A 23,382-nucleotide genomic window follows, 5' to 3' on the forward strand; every position below is an offset into this window, starting at 1 on the left:
AGTAATTAAATACATAAACCAGAAAAAAGTTCTATTATATTTATTTGCATGTTATATAATACTTTCTTTTCTATTTATTGATGATTGTTTGAAAATATTTTCGTCCTGTTATATACATACGTATCCAAATAATCTTCGTTAGAATTTCTTATAAGTAATATTGTTGTATTTTCTGACAATATATTTTTTATAACCTAAAAATTGTTTCCTTTTCTTTGTTTGTATGTATATTTAGATACTATATAAAAATCAAGGAATTTTATTTTACCTAAAATACTCTTTTCGATCACTGTAGATTACAAATAATTCTTTTTATTTCTCAATCGCATCGTACGTCTTTTACAATAATTAAAAAATAGGTGATCTGTAAATGTATGTATAATCGTTAATGTATACAATAGTAAACTGTGACAATACTTCGCAATAAGATATACAGTCGTAGGATATTCGTTTTAAATCACTATCAAATTACTTTCGTATCAACGGAACATCAAAGTATATGTTAGAAAAAATATAGTGCAGCTATATTATGTAATGTTCTATATTCGCTGTACACAACAAAAATGATATTTTTATGTCCCGCGTTACTTTTTTGTTAATTTTGCTACTCCTTGTCAATTTCATTTCAGTAAATTTTTTTTCAATGGATTTTTACGTATAACTGAATACACAATTGTTAAAACAAAAAACAATTCGATGTTGTAATGTAAAGAAATATAAGAATTATAGCGTTCTCTTTTTTATCATTTGACGAAGAGTTATACGTATGTCATTCAATGGACACACATAAAGTAAAATCTTATGATATCGACCGACCATTATATCTACGTACATAGCCGAAGACGGAAGAATTATGGTTATTGTATAAAACTAATTAGCTCCATAACAACGATTAATTGCGTAAATAATCATGTTTTTCATTTAAAATTTCTTTTGGCCAGATACCAATGTGTATCCTTTCCCTATTTGCATAATCATTGTTTTATTTTAAAGCTGCCACACATTTGATTAAATTCGTGTATGTTTTATTAACGACGATCGCATTAAAGCTATCGTGCCTCTTGGCTGTGTAACGAAAAGGTGCATACGCATAAGACAAAGTACTCAGTACCCGATACGCGTCACATCAAATATAAATACGAAACAATATCGTAAATAACAAGTAATTCTAAAAATTCAACTAGTTCTATCTATGTACACTCATGATATAACGTATAATTTTATGGTACGTTGTCTCAGTAAAATCGATGTAATAATTTTCAAGTTCCAGGTTATATCCTAGATCTCGGTATAAGCCTTATTTATTGCATAGAACGCTAATTGGTCCAATAGAATGAGTAGGCATTAAATGCATTCAACATTATCTATGTAGCTAAATGTTAAAGATACAAAGGCCAAGAGACAATAAAATTGTGTGAATGCATTTATTCTACCCTAATAGTTCTAATTAATAATTGTTCTACTACTTGTATTTATATCCATTTTTATAGCATACTCTTGGTCAACTGTGCAAATAGTTGCTAGAATAATCCATGTATGCTTATGTAAAATAGTCAGTGCCATAATATAATACATATAGATTCTACTTTACGTTAAATATAACAACAGTTTGGTTTTGGACCATGACCATGCTATTCTATCTGGTTTATTCGTATTAGTAACAGTATAATTCTAAAGAAAATAAATCAATTTTCAATTTTCAGTCTTAATTTCTATTGTTGTCGGTTGCTACTGTTGTTATTGATATTACTGCTGTTACTGTTATTGTTATTCGGGTTGTTGCTAGTACTGCTGTTGCTGCCACTGCTGCTGTTATTATTGTTATTATTATTGTGATGATTGTGGTGGTGGTGATTATTGCTATTCAATGTAGGGATAGTGGGATTTCCAATATTATCTATTTCGCGCTGCGCACGTGAAATTTTTACCTTGTCCCGCGGCGTTCCATCCTCACCGGTTTCCATAGCAAACATTTTCATCTTTTCTTTAAAACTCAGCTTTTCAGGTACTTGCCCAACTTGAGAACTTTGTTGCTGCTTTTGTTTTTCAGCGAGCCTTCTTTGTCTAGGATCCCTACACAAAACAATAAAGTAAAAATCCACGATTCATTTTCTGATTATTAGCAACCATTCGAGCACAAAAAATAATAAATTATAGCGTTACTTGTACACTTCTTGAGCACCTATCACACCAGGGGTACTACCAGCAATTGGAGCCCCACCGGATCCTTCGGGTGCTTTTGGAGATGCCAATAAAATTTCTGCATCATTTATGAAATTCTGAAAGTAATAAGTAAACAGTGAAAATACGTTTACATAGTTGTAACTTTAAGTTGCTCGACTATAAATTGGCAAACCATCAAAATTTGTAATAAAAGTTTTCAATTGGAATTGAAATGAAAGCAGGATGAAGTTACCTAATACATATATATTGAACGAATGATGATATTATCTGCATAAAAAATGTAAATAATTTAAAAATACAATATGTAATTGAACATGTGCGAAAGTGTACACAATTTCAGAAATAATATATATGTGTATATATAATCTATCTTACATTTGGATCTTCTGTAATGACATCCATAGCCAGAACCTGACTTGTGCTCGAATTTCCAGACGAAACACTTCGTTGCACTGATTCTGCATTTGCATTTGAGTCATGAAAAGAGACTCTCTTAACAGACGTTGACTGCGGCTGAGCCAATGTTACTATATTAGATATGTTTGCATTATTCGACCTCAGGGTACTTTGTTGCGACATAACCGCATAACTGGAACCTCGTTCCGGAGGCAGAGGCGCATCGTTGCTAGTATTATGCGTGGCTATTAAAATATATATGTATATATAATCCAAGCATAAATGGTGACAATTAGTAAAAGATGACCTTCTTTTTATTTTGTCATTACTAACATTATTATAAATACTTACAAGAGGCGCTTGATCCGTTAATAATTAGGCTGTCCAATCGTAACATACTGGGATGTAACATTTGTTGAGTTTTCAAATGGGATTGTAGTTGTTGCGAATGATGTTGCTGTTGATACATTTGTTGGATTTGTTGTTGTTTGTTAATTTCTTCCTCCTTCTTTTTCGATTGAGTGTCGTCGAATTCAACTTGTTTTCGCTTAATCTCCTCGTGTCTACGATGCATTTCTTTTTCTTCGTTAGATTGAGATAAACCAAGTGGTTTTTGGGAAGAGGTCAGATGAAGCAAGGATGACTTTTGAATTTGCCCTATGTTATTTGGCATTTGATTGGTGTGTTCATGTTGAAGATCTGACGAAAAATGCGAACCAGAACTCTCTTGTTGCTGTTGATGTGGCTGTTGCTGTTGCAGACAAGTATTTACAATATTTTGCGAAGATTGCTGAGATGGACCATTGCCCGTGTGTATCGACACGACGTTGGTAGAATGCATAGGAGAACCACCAACAGATTGACCAGTATGATTTCCTTTAATAGATTGATTGGTTGCATTTGTTCTAGGCAAGTTGAGGTGATGTTGCTCCAATGAATTATTTCGATCTTGTGGCACCGTTGTACGAAGCAGGCTTTGTTGTACTCTTATGTTCTCCGTGTCTAAATCATTACTTTCTTCGTCATCGTCTTGTTGATTGGCAACTTCCTCGGCTCTTTTTTGAAAGTCTCTTTCCAGCTGAAGAGCCCGCAGTTGTTCTTCCTGTTGTGATGTTCTGTGAGATAACGCACTTAATTCCGCTATTTGTTGATCTCGCCATTGTCTTGCAGCTTCTCTTCTACGTGCTTGTTCCTAAATAATTTCATATGATAATAACAATAAAACGATAACAAGGATACATTTAATAAATAAACTTACTCTTTCTTTCTCTTCTCGTTGCCATGGATTCGTAGCACTATATTGATATTGACGTGGTTGCAATGTAGTTCCAGTTGTATTTGCTGGATAATACCCCCCACGAGGAGGATCCTGCATACTCGCAGTGTACCTGGGTGGATAAACATTATTTCAGTTTTTTAGTCTCATCTATATTATCTAATCTTTCATTAATTAACGAACAAGATATTACCTTGAATCCGATTGTTTACTATAAAGTGGATGAGTCGAAGTGCTTGGCGGCGGCGGCGGAGGACTTTCTGGATATCCTTCTTCCGGTAAAGTAGGCCGTATAGGAATTTCATTAGACATCGTACTTCCTTCCGGTGCAGTTTGCGCTCTATTTATTCCACTTTCGTCATTATAATGTTCGTTTCGTACATCCGAATTTAAATAATACTGCGATCCAACAGCAACATGTTGATTTTGATCCATATATAATTTTCCAATATCTCGTGTACCTTGATCTCTTCCATAGTCGAGCAACATTCCGTTGGATTGCAAGCGAATTAAATCGTTTTTTCCTCTGGTGGATGTCATACTAGCATGTCCATATTGAATATGTCCAAGATTTTGTTGTTGCACATTTTGATGTTGATGTTGGTGCTGGTGTTGGTGCTGGTGTTGATGCTGATGCTGAAGCTGAAGCTGATGTTGATGTTGATGCGGATGCTGATGTTGCGATTGAGGTTGAGATTGATGTTGGTGTTGATGTTGATGCACGTGTGGAGATTTCCCGTATTGGACCATATAGGGGCCATATTGCGCATCCAAGTAACCATAATTCGAAGGTCCCGTTTGTCTCGTGGTTACGTGACCAGATGTTGAGATCGATGGTGCGGAGGACACTGTTACTGGTGGGCTTGATCCCAAATTTGGTTGGGAACCGATAGATTTTGCTGGTCGGACGGCAGAACTTATCGGAGATTGAACGGACATATTTGTTTTTAAATTATATGCAGCTGGTCGATATTGATTCAATGGGACTGGAATGCCACCTCGTAATTCCCGTCTTCTGACTTCCTCTTGCATTTCTTGAAGCTTTGCTTCTTGTCGTATTATATCCCGAGATGACTGAGATCTTGGAGGCGCTGTACAACCTTGTTGTTGCGAAAGACCACCAACAAGGTAAGATTGTTGTTGAGGTTGAGGTACATATGCAGATATTGGACGGTCCCTGGACTGATTCATTTCGAATGTTCCCGGACGATTCAAAGAGTTTTGTGAACCTCTTGAATTCTTTTGCAGCTGCAGAGGATTCCTATAAATTCACGGAAAGGAAAGAAATTAGATAATTTTATTTGAAATTCACAAATCGAGAAAATAAAACTAAAGTAAGAAAACCAAAATGAAAGAATTTTATTAAAACAAGTGATAAAAAATAAGAACAATAAAAGCTATCTACCTATCATCCGAATGTTGAGACGGACTATGTCGTTGCTTGGTCGTGGTCGTGGTCGTGGTCGTTGTCGTCGTCGTCGTGTCTTGATTCCGATAGATGCTCAAGTTTTGATAAAATCTTTCAGCTTCGTTACTTTGAAGAATATTCGAACTTGGCCCAACATTAGCACTTGAACTATTGTTACTCGTTGTTTGACCAGGGTTCAAATTCGGTGACGATTGTTGTCTACTCACAAGACCACTCGGTGGTAATGTTCCCATTTTTGTTGGATCATGTAAATTATGACTCGAGCTATTTTAAGAAGAAATGTATTATATAAATAAAGAGGAATGGATAAACATAATTTAAAAAAGATGGTAAAATTATTTTGGAAAGCAAAAGAAATCGAACATTCTTAGGGTACAGTTAGGATCTAAAGTAAAAAAAAATTCACTAAAATCCAAAAGGAAGTGAATTCTCTTACCGAGAACGTAGCGACGTCGAACCGTTGATTGTGGTCATTGGCTGCGTAACAGGCGGTGTAACGCTGTTACTCGACGATGCCCTGCTATAACCAGGATTGAATACCTCGTGCTGCTGTTTTCCATCCGTTCCTACATCTGTTTTACAGAACCATACGACACACATTAATTAGTATATATATTTTTCTGAAATAAAATTTTAACCCAGCAACGTATGAAAACAATAACGCAAAAATAATAGTAATAATGTAATAAATAGTTCGCTAAATGTTAGATACAAAAAATAGAAAGAGAAAGGAAAAAGAAACAAAACGGAACGAGATGAAGCGAGGCGAGACGAAGTGAAAAATGAGAAGGTGAAAAGCGGATTAGAAGTGAGTCATAATATCGCGAAAGTAAAGTGTGTGACCAAGTTAGAGGCGAAAGGATTGCGTGAATCCAACGAGCAACATAATAATGACAGCCATATAGCACAGTCTCTCCATCTCGCTATCATTCACTCTCCTTTCTTCAATTACTGTTTCTACTTACTGTGCAATGCTGGCACGGACTTGCTGGTATGTATTTGTTGTTGCGGTGCAGTAGCGTCGCGTCCAAGCCGAGATGGTAAGTCTCGTTCACTCATGCGACGAGGTCCTGCGATAGTCACACGTGCGGAAACATATGTTTGTGTAATGCTGTACTTTAATGATATTTATTATGAACATTTAGACAAGCATGAATAAATCAAGCAGTATATTGTGATTCATCCGCCAATTATGAAAAATCAACAGAATGGACTACATCATTCAAAAAATCATATAGAAAATATCAATTTATCACGCGTGCACCGCACGCTTTATTCAAAAAATAGTTATGTTTATTATATCAATATATTATATACTTCTTCCTGCGAGATTGTGTTTTAATAATGTGTGCATGCATGTTTTATTAATAGCAATAATAACAAGACATGTAGATAGCGTAAAGTAAATACATGTAAAGTACAAATGTTGTTATTTACACATGTATAATGTATATATATATATATATATAAAATATATATATATACACATATATAAAATACATATATATAACAAAGTACAAAACAGAAAAAAAAGCGGACGTGTAAAATTTAAATTCTAACAAAAGCAAGCTAAGTCCTATTCCTCTCCTTTATACATTTTCATTCATTCTCCTTTTTTTCTTTCGCTCTACACTTACAACATGCACATAAACATTTATCTCAAAGCGAAACGGATTGCTAACAGAAGAAACAGAAGATGTGCTTTTGAGTAGAAGAGAGAAAGAAACAAGAAAAATTGTTCGAAAGAAAATTATCTTGACATGCGTGAGGTAGGTCGATCATTGGTAAATGACTATTAACTTGCATAACATCCATTATTCCTAATATTGGCAGGCACGCATTAAAAAAATGCGAGAGCAAAATCAATTGCTTACGTAAAAAGAAACCAATATCTAGATGAGTTTGACTCGATCTTGGATAAATCTTGGATAAAACTGATTTTTCCCAATGTTGGTCGAGCTTTACATCGATCTCTATGTCTTTATCAATTACCGAAGTTTCTTTTTCAATCTTCACTGACGCATGTTGATCGCTTTTAATCGGTAAAAGATCGAAATGGTTTTTCTCTGCGACACGTGATATCGGATTCTGTTGGAATGTGTCTTTGACGATGAAATTTTGTTTACAAGTTTTTAGTCCAAATATTGTTTTGTTATTGTTATCGTTATCTTGCAAGGAATCCTCGTTCTGAGATCGGAAATACTGCTGATCGTTAGTGAGAAACAATGATGGTTCGTCAACATCGTCCTGTTGATCAGTAGTTCGTTTCAATTCATTGGTGGAACGGTATTTTTTTCGTTTACACCACCTCTGTTTTCGCTGCTCGCTGTCCTCATTACGTGGTAATTCTTTTGTCTTTTCAATATTTGGATAGGAATTCGCCAACCGTTTGATCAATTTACCATCGAATGAGAATGGTTTGCTTGCGTTCTCACTTCGCAAACTATTCTCTCCAATATCCGTCGGCCATGATGACACGAACCTCTGAATATTCGCCTGTATTTCACGCAAAGACAACGATGACGCTGTACCTGACTCTGTATCGACGAAAATGTTGTTTGAAACTCCCATGTCTGTTTCTTTATTCAATACGTGAAAAGAAGGTAGAGAAGGAGAACGGAAAGGAAGAAGCGATGCTTTCGCACCATCGAAATCAGACACTTCCCTCAGTTGTTCTATTACCTGCTTTTGTTCTGACAATGACAACTTCCGTTTACCATCTGTTGATTGACCTTTATGCACATCGGCTGAATCATTGTGATAGTAATAATAGTTAACATCGCCATTTTCATTTAACAGATCAGTGTTCGATTTTTCGAACATTTGGTCCAATCCAATTGGTGCAAGATATCGCCGTTTAATTTCGCTATTTCTCAAATCTAGTTCGGATTGACATTCATTGACATCGTCAATGGCGGGAAAACGATAATCCGATCGCTTTTGATAAATTTGAATCGAGGCAACATTAGGTTCTGAAGCAAATTTTTTTGAGCTCTCTAATAATCTAATCGCATTAGGTCGATGATGAATCGGTTCAACATCGCCGAGTTTTGAAAAATGTTTTGCCAACGCGGCTACGCGACCACCACAACCGAGGCGCACCTCTTCCGGTGATTTCCAACATTTGTTGAAAGTCGATATATCACTTGACGTATCGCTATCTAGACCAGATAAGTCAAGATTTAATACTGGAATTATAGCGTTATTAACATTCGGCGTTGTTTTCGAAATCATGCAAATTTTGGAATCACCGTTCTCTTCATTTGATATATCTTTTTCCACCTCTTTTTCTCTTATCTCGTAATTTTTGTTTCGTTGTTCTAACGCTTGAAATTCAATAATTGTCATTTTATTAGCTTCTGTGTATTCCTGTTGCCTGTTCGATGCTTCCTGCCCATTTTCATTTATGATTTGTGATCTCTTTTCAATCACTGATTGTTGCGAACATCTGGAATATTTGCCCATAACGTCGTTTTTACATTGTGGTAAATTTGATGCAGTGAAATCATCTCGTGAAATATTGGTTACACCAATCACACGATTATTAGATATGTTATTATTCTCCGATTGATACTCGTTGTATTCGTTTAGCGGATGATATGACGTCGGGGTTTCATCCGTTTGATCGATATAAGGTATCGAATCGAGAGAAAAATTATCACATTTGATACCTAGCGCCGTTGTCGTGGAAACAGAATTTGTTGAATTTAATATGATTGACGGTGTTTGAACAGCGTTCGTATTCATTGGCTGGATAAACGTAACAGGTTGTCCAACTTCCGAAACAAACGGCAAGCTTGTCGTTTTAGATCTGTGGTTTGTGTGATCGATTGAAGCGCGTGTATTATTCGTCGGAATAGTACGATCGCATGTTTGCAAATATCTATCACCATGCTCCAAATTCGAATGCAAATCTGTACCGTAGTCATTATCACCATCACCACTACTGTTACCACCACCAACTACTGTTTCTACATTTTCTCGCTTTTCCCGCTGAGACTGCTGTTTTACCGACTCGTTATCAGTATATTCCGCGTAAGTCCGCGTGTGTGTTAACAATGACGACGGTGTATGAACCCGCAAACACGTTTGTCGCAGGTCTTTCGATTGTGAAATACTGCAGAATGGTTTGCAGTACCGATTTGAGACGAGGCGAGAAGAATTTAATAAATCGGAATCATGATAATATTTATATTCCAAGTCCTTTGAACAAATCGAAGAAAGAGTCGCACCTGGTACTGAATCGATCGAACGTTCCGAACCGATCGCGTGCCTTGGAACGCTCAACAAATTACCCATTGAATGTGACGTAGATGGCTGCTCGTTCGTTTCCTGCACCGATGAAGCTTCCAAGTTTTCGGACTTGGGGCGAGTCTTGTATGCTGCTCAAGAACAATCAGTTAGTAAAGCGTTAATTAAGCAATCATCTATATCTGGCTATTTCGCGAGAGCCAGAACCCGATGAGTAAAATGACGTGCGGCGACGAATAATACGAGCGAGAACGATTCATGAAAGCGTTATAAGCTGTTTAACATTCCGCAATTAGTAGATTAAAAGCATCGCGCGAGAACGAATTGGAGTATATTTTGCACTATAAATTTAAGCGATCACTTATTTCAGTTTCTTTCTCTTTATCATGTCGCTTTTTTAAGTTCGTTGCCTTACACTCACGATATTTTAATTCTTGTAATATTTCTTTCTCACCGTAAAACTCTCATTTCATTAATATTAAAGTGAAACGAATTATCAGACGGTGAAACGATGCAATCAAATCGCATTATGATTATCAAAGAAAGTTCAAAACGGTCTTCGAACGAAAAACATACATACCTCTAGTCATTACTGGTGACGGTTGTGATAATAGAGTGGCCAAACCATGATATATGGCACCTTGTTTAGCAACTTCCAATGTCACTATTGGTCCGGTACGTACTAAATATTCAGCAGCTCTATGATAGAGCAAAGTCAATGTTATTATAAGTCCAACCATAGAAAGAATTAATATGGATAATTTCTCCAAAGATGGTTCTACAACCATTACACAATCTTTAGCACAACCTATACATTACTTACTTTTCCTGAGTAATTCCTACTAAACTTTGTCCGTCCACTTTTAGCAATTGGTCTCCAGCTGTCAATCTGCCGTCCTGCATATGTATGTATATATTTTAAAATTGTGTAAAGAAGAAGCGATTAAATGTTAACTCGCGTATTCGTTTAAACTACATAGTATATATATATGTCAAAATTAACAATAGAGATTTACATATGGATATAAATGATAGATTTTACTAATGATAGAATAATTATTAATAATTATTTGTGGTAGAATGTAAATGAGAGAAAAGATTTTGTTTTAAGTTTCCTCTTGTCTCTATGTACTACATGGAGATATACTTACAGCATCAGCAGCACCACCAGCAACTACGCTCTTTATATATATTCCAAGCCTATCCTGACCAGCGCCCTGCAACATATTGCAACCAAATGTATATTCTATTGGCAAGAACAAGGTATTTGATAAGATTTAAAATATATAATTACATGTAAATTTAATACATATAATACAAAAACATATACCTTTGCTGCGACAATGCTCAAACCCATTCCATTGGTAGACTTGTGTAATTTTATCACATGTATTTCAGGCTGAGCACCACTCGGCCCTGTATGACAGGAATAACCTCCAGATCTATTGCTCATTGCGCTTGGACTGCGAAACTAATATTATTGATAATTAAGATCTTAATTATTGTTCAAGTATCATCATGGCTAACTGGGGTAGGAAGCAGAACAAGGAGAAAAAGAAGAAGGAGGAGACGGGAACAAGAAAAAAGAGAAGAAAAAGAAAACAAATTACATTATTGTGGTGATCTATCATGTATATAGTCCAATATCCACTACTGGTGGGTTGTGGTGCCATACGACATAGACCATCCCGTTGTAATGGCGCTAAAAATTCGGCTAATCCTGGAGGTACACCACGAATAACTTCGCAACTGTATCCATCCTCGGGAAGTAGAAGCGCCAAAGCGAGCGTAGGCTCTTCTTCGAGTCGAATTTCTCTGCCATCAGCACGTGCGAGCGTATCAGCCACGCTTTCGGCTACCTGGAATTTAATATGATAACGCATTACTTATAAATATACTGGAAATTCTATCATGTTTCCACCTTTATCCTTCTTATGTGGTATTATTACATAAGTACACATATCAACTCACTCTGACTACGTTTTCGATCAATTCCGCAGGAAGTCTTGGTTCATCCGCAGCTGGTTGATACTTTTGCAACAATGCTCTGACCTGAAGAGAATTCAACTTGAAGCACGTAGAGCTCAAGGTAGCAAGTTCCTCCGCATTGTATTTTGGAGCTTGTAGAAGATGAGTCGCTTGCATGATGGTTGCCAAATGACATTGACTCGCGAGTTCCAAGCCTTGCCTTTCAGCCCAAGTTTCCAGAGCGTTTAGTCTCGCCTTTAATCTACGACCGAACCATCTAACACACAAGTTGGCATTTGAAACTAAAGCGTTAAACGCGGTCGCGTTTATTGTGTGAAACAGGTGACTAAATAGTTGAATGGTAAGTGCAGCGTTTACTCTGCATCGCCTAAGTAAAGCCATCGTGCTCGAAAATATTTGAAGAACGCCGGCTTCTTTGGCAGGTTCGTCTGCATCTGCCATGAACTGTGACATTGCTGGTGCTAGTTCCAAGGAAATGCACCTAACCAACGACGCGAATGCTGTATGAACTGCTTCCGTCAAAATATCTTGTGCCCTCGTTGAAAACGCACCTACGTGCCGATCGTTTTTCAACATGTGTAGTAGTTCCGAACCGTTTGCTAACCACAATGCCAACGAGGACGCATCCATATACCGTTCCTACGGCAATGATATGGAATAAAATGATGTATTAAATAAGAACAGTAATATTTATATCCCCACCATCACAGTCTACCTCGGGCTTGTACTGATTCATTTTTCAATAGCTCATCTCGAGTTAGATTATCGAAGCATTATGTATTTCTTCATTAATTTACCTGTATTACTCGTTGAATCATGCTAGCGACATTTGCTAACATCACGGTCAATCTATGAGCTCTTTCCGTTGGTTGCAATTCTGGTCTATAATGTGTGCTTGCGCGATATCTCGCTGCCAAGTAAAGCGTATACGTTGGAGCCAATTTGAATTGCGGCGCCGATGGTTCAACATCTGTGATTACCGCATGAAAAAATGTTTCTTCCGTTTCCTCGAGAAATTCTAATACAGCTGGTAAAATCGGATCCGTCCCACGTGGCTGTCGATCATTCTGCAGCGTTCTGCTCGAAACAACAGAAAAATTCGATGTCATTCAACGTGGTTCTCCGAAATGCTATGATTGAATTTGTTTCCTCAACCGTTGGATGATTTATCCTTATATATATATGTTTATCTGTTTACGGGTACTATAAAATTGTGTTTTTCATATAGAAAACATATTCGTATTTCGCATTTTATATTTCGAGATGTATGTCGTGGCTTAATCACTCTTCATTTCCTTGTTAGATCAAACAATCCGTTCATTATAAAAATGTAATAACGTAAACGTGAATTCTTTCGGTGAAGCAGAAAAAGCTATTAAATATTACCTGTTACCATCCCTGCTACTGGTAAGACTGGCAGTTTCTACGTTTCCATCGAGATCAAAGGTTGTTTCATAATTGTGCGTTGATTCCGGTGCATGTGTCGGGCTTCGAGTATGGCAAACAGTAGCAACAGCAGCAGCAGGGACAGATGTAGACTTGCTCGGACTAGATGGATGGATAGGTATCGGCCTTTCCGAGCCCACCTCCGTTACATTTGGCTGCAACCGATGCCGCACACCAGCCCCGTTTGGAATTTCGCTACCGTCAGGATTCAATTCCAGCGAAAAAGGCAATCTTTCGTCTTCGTATCTGCGAATCAAACCATGCGTATTACATATTGTAACGATTGCCTCTCATAGTCTATTATTGGTTCCATTAATATTTCTCAAATTATAAGTTTCCCGTTATAAGTTACAATTGGTCATTAGTATAGCCAATCCCCCCATAAATTTATTTTCCTTTTGATCAAAGACAACGAGAATTCGATGCACTCTTTTTTCCTAGAACGAACTCTTTCACTATAATTTTGTCATTCCAACAAACCTGTAATCTAATTCGTTCCATTTGCCACTAGGTTTTTTCTTCCGTTTCCGAGGCACATAATCTGAAGGTCTTCTTCGCACATGGAACATAATCGAACCTGTAAATAATGCAAAACACATTTTGTTTATAAAACATCCGTTCTTAATCTACATAGGTTGCCAAGACTACACTATTTTCATATAAAGCATCACTCTCTATCTCTATGTGATTTATCATTAATGTGTCTTTCGACATTTTAATTTAGGGATATGTGGAAAAATAAAAGTATTTCCCTTTAGCGTCCAAACGTAAGATACCATACATGATTCGAATAATAGAACGGTAACGAAAGGAATAGTCATCCCTTTATTTCGCTTTACTCTGTTTCTTCTACTACAATATAATCTTTGCATGTTTTATATGGCCATCGAATTAAAAATATAAATTATTTTACTTAGAAATTTAGAGTGAAATCTGTGAAAAACCATCTAAAGTAGCAATGTATATTTGAAATTTGTATATGCATATAAAAGTTCCATTTAGCGGATTTTTAATATATATGACAATAAGTACATAATTTACTCTTTATGTTACAGATATCATTCTGGTATCACAGATATACATACAGTCTTGTGTCACATTTTATACCCTTTGCGTGTCCAACTGACCTACATAGTCTACGTTCACTGTTACAACCACACCTTTTCACTTCGTTATTTCGAACGATCTATACCCATTACCAATGTGAAACCACCGATCGAACCGGAAATATACAGCTATATAATAACCTATACTTTTAACAATACTCGATTGAAATTTATATTTTCAAATTTCCCTTCGATTCTGGTCTCCATTATAGAGTTCGTACCAGAAGAATATTGCAACCTATAGAAAGACAAACAATTTTTCACCTTCTTGAACATGTATTAAACCGTACATTATTCTTACTATAATTAATTAATAAGTATGCAATAATATACAAATACGAAAACTTATCGATAAAAATCTTTATCGACATTATACACAGAAATTACTTCTATCCCTGAATAATATATATCATAATTGCAATTCGTGAACGTATTTACGTTACAAATGTATCAATCGAAAAATATTAACAACCAAGAAATCATTACTAGTTATTGACAGAATAACTTTAAAGATTCTTACGTCTAATTCCCCAATCCATCATCGTGTATAAAATTCGTTGATTTCCTTAACTTGGTCCCTGAATATATGTATACGTGTGCGCACGCGTCTGTGGTCCCTTCTTCGATCGATCACTTCAATTTTGGTCCTCTATGTTTCACATCTTTTTCTTTTATAATTAAAATTAAAGAAAATATATGGGCCAACTTTATATTATAAAGAAAATTGAGACACAGGTTGTATTTTCTCCCTTTTTTTTCCAATGATTTTTTTGCATATTCTAAATTTAACAAATTTTTTCTGCTTTGCCCAGGATTGCGTGAGAAAGAAGAGCAGAGAAAAAATAACGAATAACTGGATTTTTAAATTGGTTGATTAATAGAAGAAAGAACAATATCAGTTTTTTACTTAACGCTTTAATGTTTATCATTCGACACGTCACTCGATAACTTGTAATATTCTTTCACTATTCAACGACGTATTGTGTATCGAAAATTTAGAATATTGTTTTATCCAGATTACTGCATGGAACTTCAAACATTTCGAGCAAACGAAGAGATAAAGGAAAATCCTTTTTTTATACAAAAATTTGTTTGCAGTATAAAAGTTGATACCACGATTGCTAACAGAAGTAACATTAAATTACGTCACAATATTGCGCGACTGAATTTAAGCATTGCAGCCAGAAACAAGGGTTGGTGGGCGGTTCTTTGGTCTCGGCAAGCACGCGCACGCCACAACTTATTATATCTATCGACATAGTGTATACACTATACTACACTAGAATACGTGACACAGCACGGCGGGATATGATGTGAACTGAGGAATTTGAATACGACTATGCTGTTATATCAACGCTATGTAAAATTGTTGATAATTCTTAAAATTTGTCCATCCTCCTGAGCTTCTATATCTTGTAATTTGAGTTCTATCAATTTTTGTTTTATTCGTACCTATCTATATCTCTGAATTCTTGAACTACATCTACTTTTTTCCCCACTTACACCTTCTAACTCAGTTATGAGTAAAAATTATTCTTTTTTCACGATTAAAATTGTAATAATATATAAATAGCATAATTCTTATTAAAATCTCTAACCACACTTACCACGTGTAGAAGGATGATTCATAAGAATGGCTAAAGGACATTCGTCATCGTCTAGTATATACTCCTGTTGTGTTCCTCCATTAATATTATTTTCACTATTTACCTGTAACATTCGAAACGAAGCGTTGAAAAACCAAATATTGAAAAATATACATGTATATAAATTGTTCGACATTCCACGTAGCTCGTGGTATTATAAATGATAATTCCGTAGCATTCTATTGTATATATACGCTATATACTTCTTATACAGACGAAAAGATGTGGAAAGTAAAAGAAATATTTAGCTGACCTGTACGAGACAATACTGCTGTGGATCCACCTTCTCTAAACCATATTTAGAAAGCATTTCTCGTACAACTTGAACTGCTGAATCTCGGACGCTTAAAAGCAACGTTTTATATGGAACGTCTTTGCATAGCGCCTCGCCGTAAATTTTCAGCGTTCCGCCAGTATCAGGACCGCCATCTTTACTACGAAATTGTTGCAATTTTCTCTCTAATTTTTGTTGACGTCGTCTTCTCATCACAGCTTCCGGGTTTGAAATACTTCTGGTAAAGCTTGTTTCAGGTAACTCTAAAATGGGAACATTATTGTGTTGTACCATACGATATATACATTAAAACACAGCCAAGTTAGAAATGACCATGTATCAATACTATTAATAATATCCAAATAGTCTTAATATACGTATAACTCGCTTGATATATCGACAATAAAAAGTTTGTTATCCGCTCACCCGTGTAAAGTTTTTCAGCTACTCCATTTTGATCGACGGGTATAGTATTTTCATCTTGTTCTAAACTCTTTAAACGACTCAGCTTTTCCTGTTTCTTCATCTGTTTCTTCTCGCGTTTACTCAACTTTCTGCGAAAACTAGACCCATCCGAAGAAGAGAATCCAACACCTTGAGCGTTGGTTTTGTCATCGATTCTTCTTAACAAAAAGCGTCCCTCACGGTCATCGATATGCCAATTTAATTGCACTAACAATGGCTTTTCTTCAAGCCCAAGCTTACGTTCTTCTGTTAATAATGAAAAAGAAGAAGAAGAAGAAAAAGGAGAACAAGAGACAAGAAAGACAATATCATGATTAATTGCTATGTCAACTACAATATATACTTTAACTGCTAACAACCTCTATTACTATTATATTTACCACCATTTTCGTGAATTTCGTAAAGTGCGTATTCAGGAACCGAAAGCATTCGCATATCTGGACGGAATTTTTCAATAAGCGTTTCGATGACCGCTTGGCTCGTCGCATCCGATGCTACTCTAATACATTTTGTTGCGACCTTTTGACCGCTATCTTGAAAATAAAATCTCATTACTCCATGGAATTCCAAATCCTGAAAAGTACAAATAAACATTGAGTATATCGGTATTGTCGAACGTGGCGATCAAATTAAATCTCTTGAATAAAAGAAAGAATCAGGTGCAGTAAGCGGAATAATTCACCTCGTTCGGTTCTGAAAGCTCAAACAGATCCAACCTGTTGGCATTCCATTGCTGAATAACACCACGCAGAGCTTCGCGCTCGGCCTTCTTGTTTGCCAGTTCCGTGGCCATTCTAAAATCCACCCAAAGGAACGAGGATAAAGATTAATATTCTTTTACCAAATTCTTGTTAATTTTTCATCAATGCCGCTTTATATGCCTTTCATCAAATCGCGTATATTTTACTCTATCAGCTTAAACATACCAGACAAAGATACTCGTTTCAATTGTATCTGTTTGTTACGCGCCAATTAACTTCTCTGACAATCATTTTCTCAAGTAAAAGCTTATCTCCATCTATATACTGTTCGGATCGATTTTCGAATAATTGCTATTAGATCGAATTTCAATCGATTGAGTATATAAGATAATAAACGGGATATACCTATCGCTTACAAATAAAAAGATTACACCGTTACACAAATGTGTTCCCATTGCATCGCGATATACTCCAAGTGGTCGTCATCGACGGCAGCGGTTTGATCAAATCAGATTATCAATCGAAATATTGAAAAACAGACAAATGCCACTAACAAGCATATTCTTAAACCAGCGTTTATCTCTGATATATTAAACATATGTGTACATGTAAAATTATAGGAAGCAATATAGAAGGTTTCTTGCTTCCTTGAAAAGAACAGAGCTTACCGAACAGAAATATTTTCTATGCACGATGTTGTTTTTTGAGAATGCCTAACACATACAGTAGGGGACAACTTTTAAAAAAACATACATAATCCTCAAAAATGAAGCAAAATCAAGCTCGCGATATATCGGAGAAATAGCAATAGAGTAACAAAGCGAAACAAGTTTTGTCACAATCGGCAAGAAAAGAGTCGGTTTGAATCGGTTGGGGTCGTCTCGACTCGGACATTCTCGGTAATGTTCGAATAAAATCGGTTTAACTCGGAGTGAAACACGTCCAACGAACAAGTCGCATACCACGCATTCCAATCTCCTTCGACCGAGTGTGCATTCGATCTTAAAACCTTAAAAGCGCGCTCGAGTAATTCTCGAACACGCTCGAGTACCCTCCTCACGCACGTTGCACTTTGCATCATTCTGTCATTTCTTGGATGCTCTTTTTCTCTATATCACCTACCCACTTTCAATCGCTCGGCTATCGTCAAACTTTTAATCCAAGAACACGCCTATACCGCGCTATGTGATTTCATTATGCGCTCTCTCCCCTCTGTCTCACGCATGTACGGTGTTCGCATACACATAAGTATGCCAGTACACGGCATGTTCACGTTCACAGATACACAGTCTCGTATGCAGTGTCGGATACAACGTTCTCACATACAAATAAATATTTGCATATGCAATGTGAAGAATGGAAAGAAAAATGCCACGTAAAACGATCTACGTTTCGTCAACTACGTAAAAAACTATGTCTTTTCTTTTTTGCTTTGTGCAAATTCAAATTCGCAACAACTTGTTATACGATTCAAAAACAGGTGTTTTCCCACGTTGCTCACATTTTCGCACGTTACATACATATAATAAACGATTGAAGCAACATAACATTTAAGAGTAGAAAATAATTAAATTAGTCTATTATAAACTACTAATAAAGAACTATACGAAAAAAATACTTGAGAAATACTCAGAGTAGAAAATAATTAAATTAGTCTATTATAAACTACTAATAAAGAACTATACGAAAAAAATACTTGAGAAATACTCGGTGTAACAAATACAATTGAAACACGGGAAAAATGAAAAGTGGAGAAAGGAAGAGGACTGATGTGTCATCGTACTTACTCTTCTGAGACTGTCATTCTTCTAATACAGTCAAGCGAAATACAAAATACAAGAAAGACGAACGACTATCCAAATAAAGCCAAGCACTTCAAAGGGTAAAGAAGATGGAAATTTTCTTGATCTAGAGTTAATCTTAGGAAATTTCGAAATATACAAATTTTTTCGAAATCTAAAGGAGTAATAGTCATTCCTCATAACTTATGCGAAACTTTCTGTTGTTCATCGCATTCATATAAACTGTTATTGTAGACAAATCCAATCGAAACTGTAAAAATTTGTTTATAAAAACCTGTCGAACATCAAACATTTTTCTATCTCCCAAAAAATGTTTCCAATTAATTTGTAGGCAGTTCAACGATGAGCTTAGTACTCGTATAATCCAGCTCGTTAGCGGGAAAAACACTTTCGTGATATAGACAAGTATCATCCAACTTGTGAATCCCACATTTCTTTTTATTGCAACGAATAAATAGATAATAATGTTCAATGAGTTAAATTGCCAATAACTTTCCACTAAATACTATAAAAACAAACGCCACACCCAAAGCTTTTTTATTTTACATAACACCGAATGCTACGCGCCTACCCAAACTTATCTCTTGCCGCGTAATTACTAACGAACTGACCGACACGAGTGGACTCGGAAAGCTTGGGCCTCAACAGTATCTTAAGAGGGGGAAAACATTACATATACCTTCTCTTGCTATACCGTTTCCATCACTGACAAATTGCTTACATCCTTTTCTACCTATCCCTCCTCTTCCAATCCATTTTTACCCCTACTGTTCTTCCTATCCCGCCACGCTTTTTACTACCTCGCTACCATACCATAATACAGCTTGCTCCGATCTGGTCCGATTCATACCCGTACCGCTTCGTTCCATTTCACTCCGTTTCGTTTCGTTCTGTTCAGTCCTATTCCGTTCTATTTTATTCTATCTTGTTTCGTTTCCTTCCGTTCCGTACTGTTCTGTTTTGTTCCGTTTTGTTTATATTTCTTCTTTCTTCTATTTTATTCTTTTTTTATTTTTTGTACTATATTTATACATACTGAACTTTCAGCGTGTGAAAAAATACAAAAAGATGCGATACACTAAAGTGATATTATAATTAAAGATCAAAATTATTGATCTGACCGAAGAAATATTTGTTTCAATAAATATTTTATATATTTAACATGTTGTATATAAATTGTATTAAATATTGAATAGCTACCTTTCAGTGCGTGAAATATTTTACTTATGTATGAACTTCCTAATAAAACGAATCTAATTTTCATTATACGGCTTCGTCGGTAACACCATTATGTGTTACACGACTACATACCAAACAGATAGAAATAGGAAGAAACAATGAGAATAATTTTTTATGATTTCGAAAGAAACGAATTTCCTTAAGGTTATGTGAAAAGTAAACGACAGATATTACTAGCTCCCAAAACAAACAAACATTCATAAACTACGAGCTCGCAAATAAATACGTGAAATTTCAGGTTTTTAAGTTTAGACTTTTGTTTGCATAGTAGATGATGACATATGAAACCTAATACGTGAAAGCTGCTAATCGCGTAACTAGCTTCATTGCGCCATCAAGTTGCCAAAGCTTTGTTGAAAATGGATGCTTAAACGGTCTGTTTATTACCCTCAACTAACCGTTTCCTGCTTATTTCGTTCACATGAATGTACCAAATGAATACGTATGCACACATTTCTGTCTTAAGTTTTTCTTTAAAATCTTCTAGTTTTATTCTTCTCTTTCAAATTTCTAACAAATATATTTTATTATTTATGTACGTGCGTGCGTATTTATGCATATATGAACATGTATTTGTAACCACTTGCATATTATAACAAAAAGCAAAAAAACAAATTATAATTATAATGTAGTGTTACATAGCATAAAAAGCATTGAAGAAACAGGATTGTATATACGTAAGTATGTAGAGTACATACTATCAACGTGTCGCAGTAGCTATCTCGGGTCCTCTTTATTATTGAAGCAACCATTTAGAAACGTTTAAAAAGAAGTCTTTTCAAAGCTTGCATCTAAAGGACAAGCTTGAGAAAGGTCTATAAAAGCTATAGTAGACTTGTCTTACATAGTTATCACGATATATGAAAATTCTTCCTACATATTTTCTTTTGTTTTTTATTTATATTTATCGTTTAAACTTATTATCATACATACTGTATGCAACGATTTCGATTACACTAATCATCACGAATTATTCATAATTGTGTTTAACTACGGACTGTAATACAATCTTTATGCAAAGATATAAAAGTTTTCAGTAATTACGATTATTTATATTTTCAAATGAGAAATGTAGCTCTAACAAGGATAGTTTGTAATATATGTATGTAACTAAAAGAATTTTTCATCCTCGGTTTCATATATCGTTTGCATTTTTATATCATCATACGAAGGAGTACGGAATCAAAGGAAAATATTTTTGAAAAATATTAGTTCGATCAAGACAAAAGATTTTGCTGTGAAAACATACTTTCTATCTCTCTGCGTAATATTTTTCTTTCTCTGTAAAACGAAATATTTTTTTATTGCTTATAACATTCCTTGTATTCTTGGTCTCTCCGCATCATGCGTAATTTGATTTTGCTAATCTTGATCGTGATCTATACATCTGATTTGGTAAACATGTAACATGTCTGAAGCTTTTATGTTGTTATATATACATGCGTGTCATTTATATGGATGCCAGACTGCGGATACATAATCGATATAAATCTCAAAATATTAATTTAATAGCAAAATGAATTAAAGCATAAACACGTAAACACTTGGAAGTGACAACTTTATCAAAGATAATCAAGTAGACGCGTGCGTATTAAGTACAAATCTAAGTACATGCGCATATATACATATTATGCAATTGTCTCGAGACTCGAGGCCGGTTCAACGTGCAATAACATCGCGTTGGCAACTTACATGTCAATCGTGAAGACTAAACTCTGGTCTTAAATAATGAAGTAGAAACTTTCAAAATTAGAAACATCTCCGTTGTTTTCTTCATCTTAAAAATACATATATCCAATTGCTCAATATGTACGTGTACAACGTGTACACGTGTATATTTTTCAATTTGTCGATGCTCGAACTATATTTCTTTAGTAATTTTTCCCTCAAAAGTACGATGAATCTACTTATGTGTACGTATGTATATATACTGTTAAATACTATTGGTCCACTCGATCTATTGTTATCGTGCATGATAAGATGCAGTCGAAGAACCGCTGATTAACATGTGGAATATGCTTGCGCGATAACTTTTGTTTATTTTTCATTATACATATGTATATTATTATCTTGCGTGTCTCGATGCTTAACTAAGCTTTTCATCAAAATTTGTTTCTTACTTAGAAATCTTTTTTACTAACTTGCGTTTATAGGCAATATAGGTAATATTTCTGTTTGTCGTGAATGATCATTTGTCCACTTCATTATTTTACTTACTTTAACCTCTCTCTTTCTCACTGACTGACCTTTATATAGTGATTTTATTGGTATTCTTCACAATTTTCTCCACAATCAGTTGCACAAAAATCTTATTATTATCGGTGCCCTCTGCTGACTTGCGACTTAAACAAATGATCAATCGTTACTGAACAGAACGTTGTAATTAATAGAAATTTCAAATGAAGAACTGATATTCAATACCAGTAAAGAATCATATATAGACAAGTAAGTACATACGTGAAAACATATCGAAAACTGCATAACAAAATGTATTTGAAGAACGTAACACTTAACAATTCACGGATAAAAAATAACAAAGAAATAGGAAAGAATAAAAAGACTTGCTCCACAATTAAACTCACACTTGAACTTGTGTGTCTAAAACCTTTAACAGTTCAACTATAATCATAAATACCAACAGGTGTCGCTTTATCGTGTTTCTTTGAACGTATGAATTAGTATGAACAATGATAAATCCATAATGTTAATATTTTACACATAAATTAGAGTACATAGTTTTTATCAAATAAAGTTCATTATAAAAAATATATTAAGATGAAATTCAACGTAACAAATATCTTATAAGACATCCTAAATAGCTTCTCTAATTAGCTATTTTTCAAATTTCTCATGTTCGTAACTTTGCACTTAACGATTGTTTCACAAAATCGTTTTTGCCTATTGACAATGAGTATATAAGATAATTGCGTGAAACTAGAATATTTTAATATTAGAAAACATTGTAATTTGGTCGATATTATAGTATTTAATAAATCATATAACAACAAATAAATAACGCAACAACAGATGTAAATATTGCAAATGTATTTTACGTTTTATTGGTTTGATTCATCTTCGATCATGTTTTATAACTTTTATATGCACTGATCGTGCAGAAAAACAGATATTAATACGGTATTAGTTGAAGTTCACTGTTCACTATTCACTAATGTCGACA

General features: G+C 35.1%; 1 protein-coding gene across 17 annotated transcripts; it reads right to left on the bottom strand.

Annotated features, from left to right (window-relative positions):
* Window positions 1-25: 25 nt before the first annotated feature.
* Window positions 26-23,369, bottom strand: LOC132905376 (afadin). Of its 17 annotated transcripts, none has more exons than XM_060956619.1 (26): window positions 22,662-22,762; window positions 22,451-22,546; window positions 17,145-17,256; window positions 16,843-17,035; window positions 16,424-16,708; window positions 15,977-16,260; window positions 15,685-15,787; window positions 13,452-13,548; window positions 12,912-13,217; window positions 12,323-12,602; window positions 11,504-12,164; window positions 11,147-11,391; window positions 10,867-11,007; window positions 10,688-10,753; window positions 10,360-10,433; window positions 10,117-10,235; window positions 7,160-9,667; window positions 6,251-6,355; window positions 5,722-5,857; window positions 5,262-5,549; window positions 4,050-5,117; window positions 3,839-3,968; window positions 2,932-3,772; window positions 2,560-2,825; window positions 2,164-2,279; window positions 26-2,073 (listed from the first exon to the last, which is right to left on the bottom strand). In XM_060956619.1, exons 3-26 carry the CDS (start codon window positions 17,253-17,255, stop codon window positions 1,713-1,715), a joined length of 8,784 nt encoding a protein of 2,927 aa, XP_060812602.1. In that variant the 5' UTR covers window position 17,256; window positions 22,451-22,546; window positions 22,662-22,762; the 3' UTR covers window positions 26-1,712. The 17 variants fall into 17 exon arrangements, with proteins under 17 accessions (XP_060812602.1, XP_060812601.1, XP_060812607.1 ...); XM_060956618.1 differs by having other exon boundaries at window positions 22,451-22,569; window positions 22,662-22,753; XM_060956624.1 differs by lacking the exons at window positions 22,451-22,546; window positions 22,662-22,762 and adding an exon at window positions 17,569-17,753 and having other exon boundaries at window positions 26-1,806; window positions 1,929-2,073.
* Window positions 23,370-23,382: the final 13 nt, after the last annotated feature.

The sequence above is a fragment of the Bombus pascuorum genome, chromosome 3 (assembly GCF_905332965.1).
Source record: "Bombus pascuorum chromosome 3, iyBomPasc1.1, whole genome shotgun sequence".
NCBI classification, from domain to species: Eukaryota; Metazoa; Arthropoda; class Insecta; order Hymenoptera; family Apidae; genus Bombus; species Bombus pascuorum.

Excerpts from the sequence above, each read along its gene's own strand:
- LOC132905376 (XM_060956611.1), bottom strand. The coding sequence starts at position 17,618 with ATGGGAACACATTTGTGTAACGGTGTAATCTTTTTATTTGTAAGCGAT. Across the intron at positions 11,392-11,503 it reads CGAAAACGTAGTCAGAGTGA|CCGAAAGCGTGGCTGATACG; the intron begins GTTGATATGTGT and ends AATTCCAGGTAG. Across the intron at positions 9,668-10,116 it reads GTCACCAGTAATGACTAGAG|CATACAAGACTCGCCCCAAG; the intron begins GTATGTATGTTT and ends GTTCTTGAGCAG.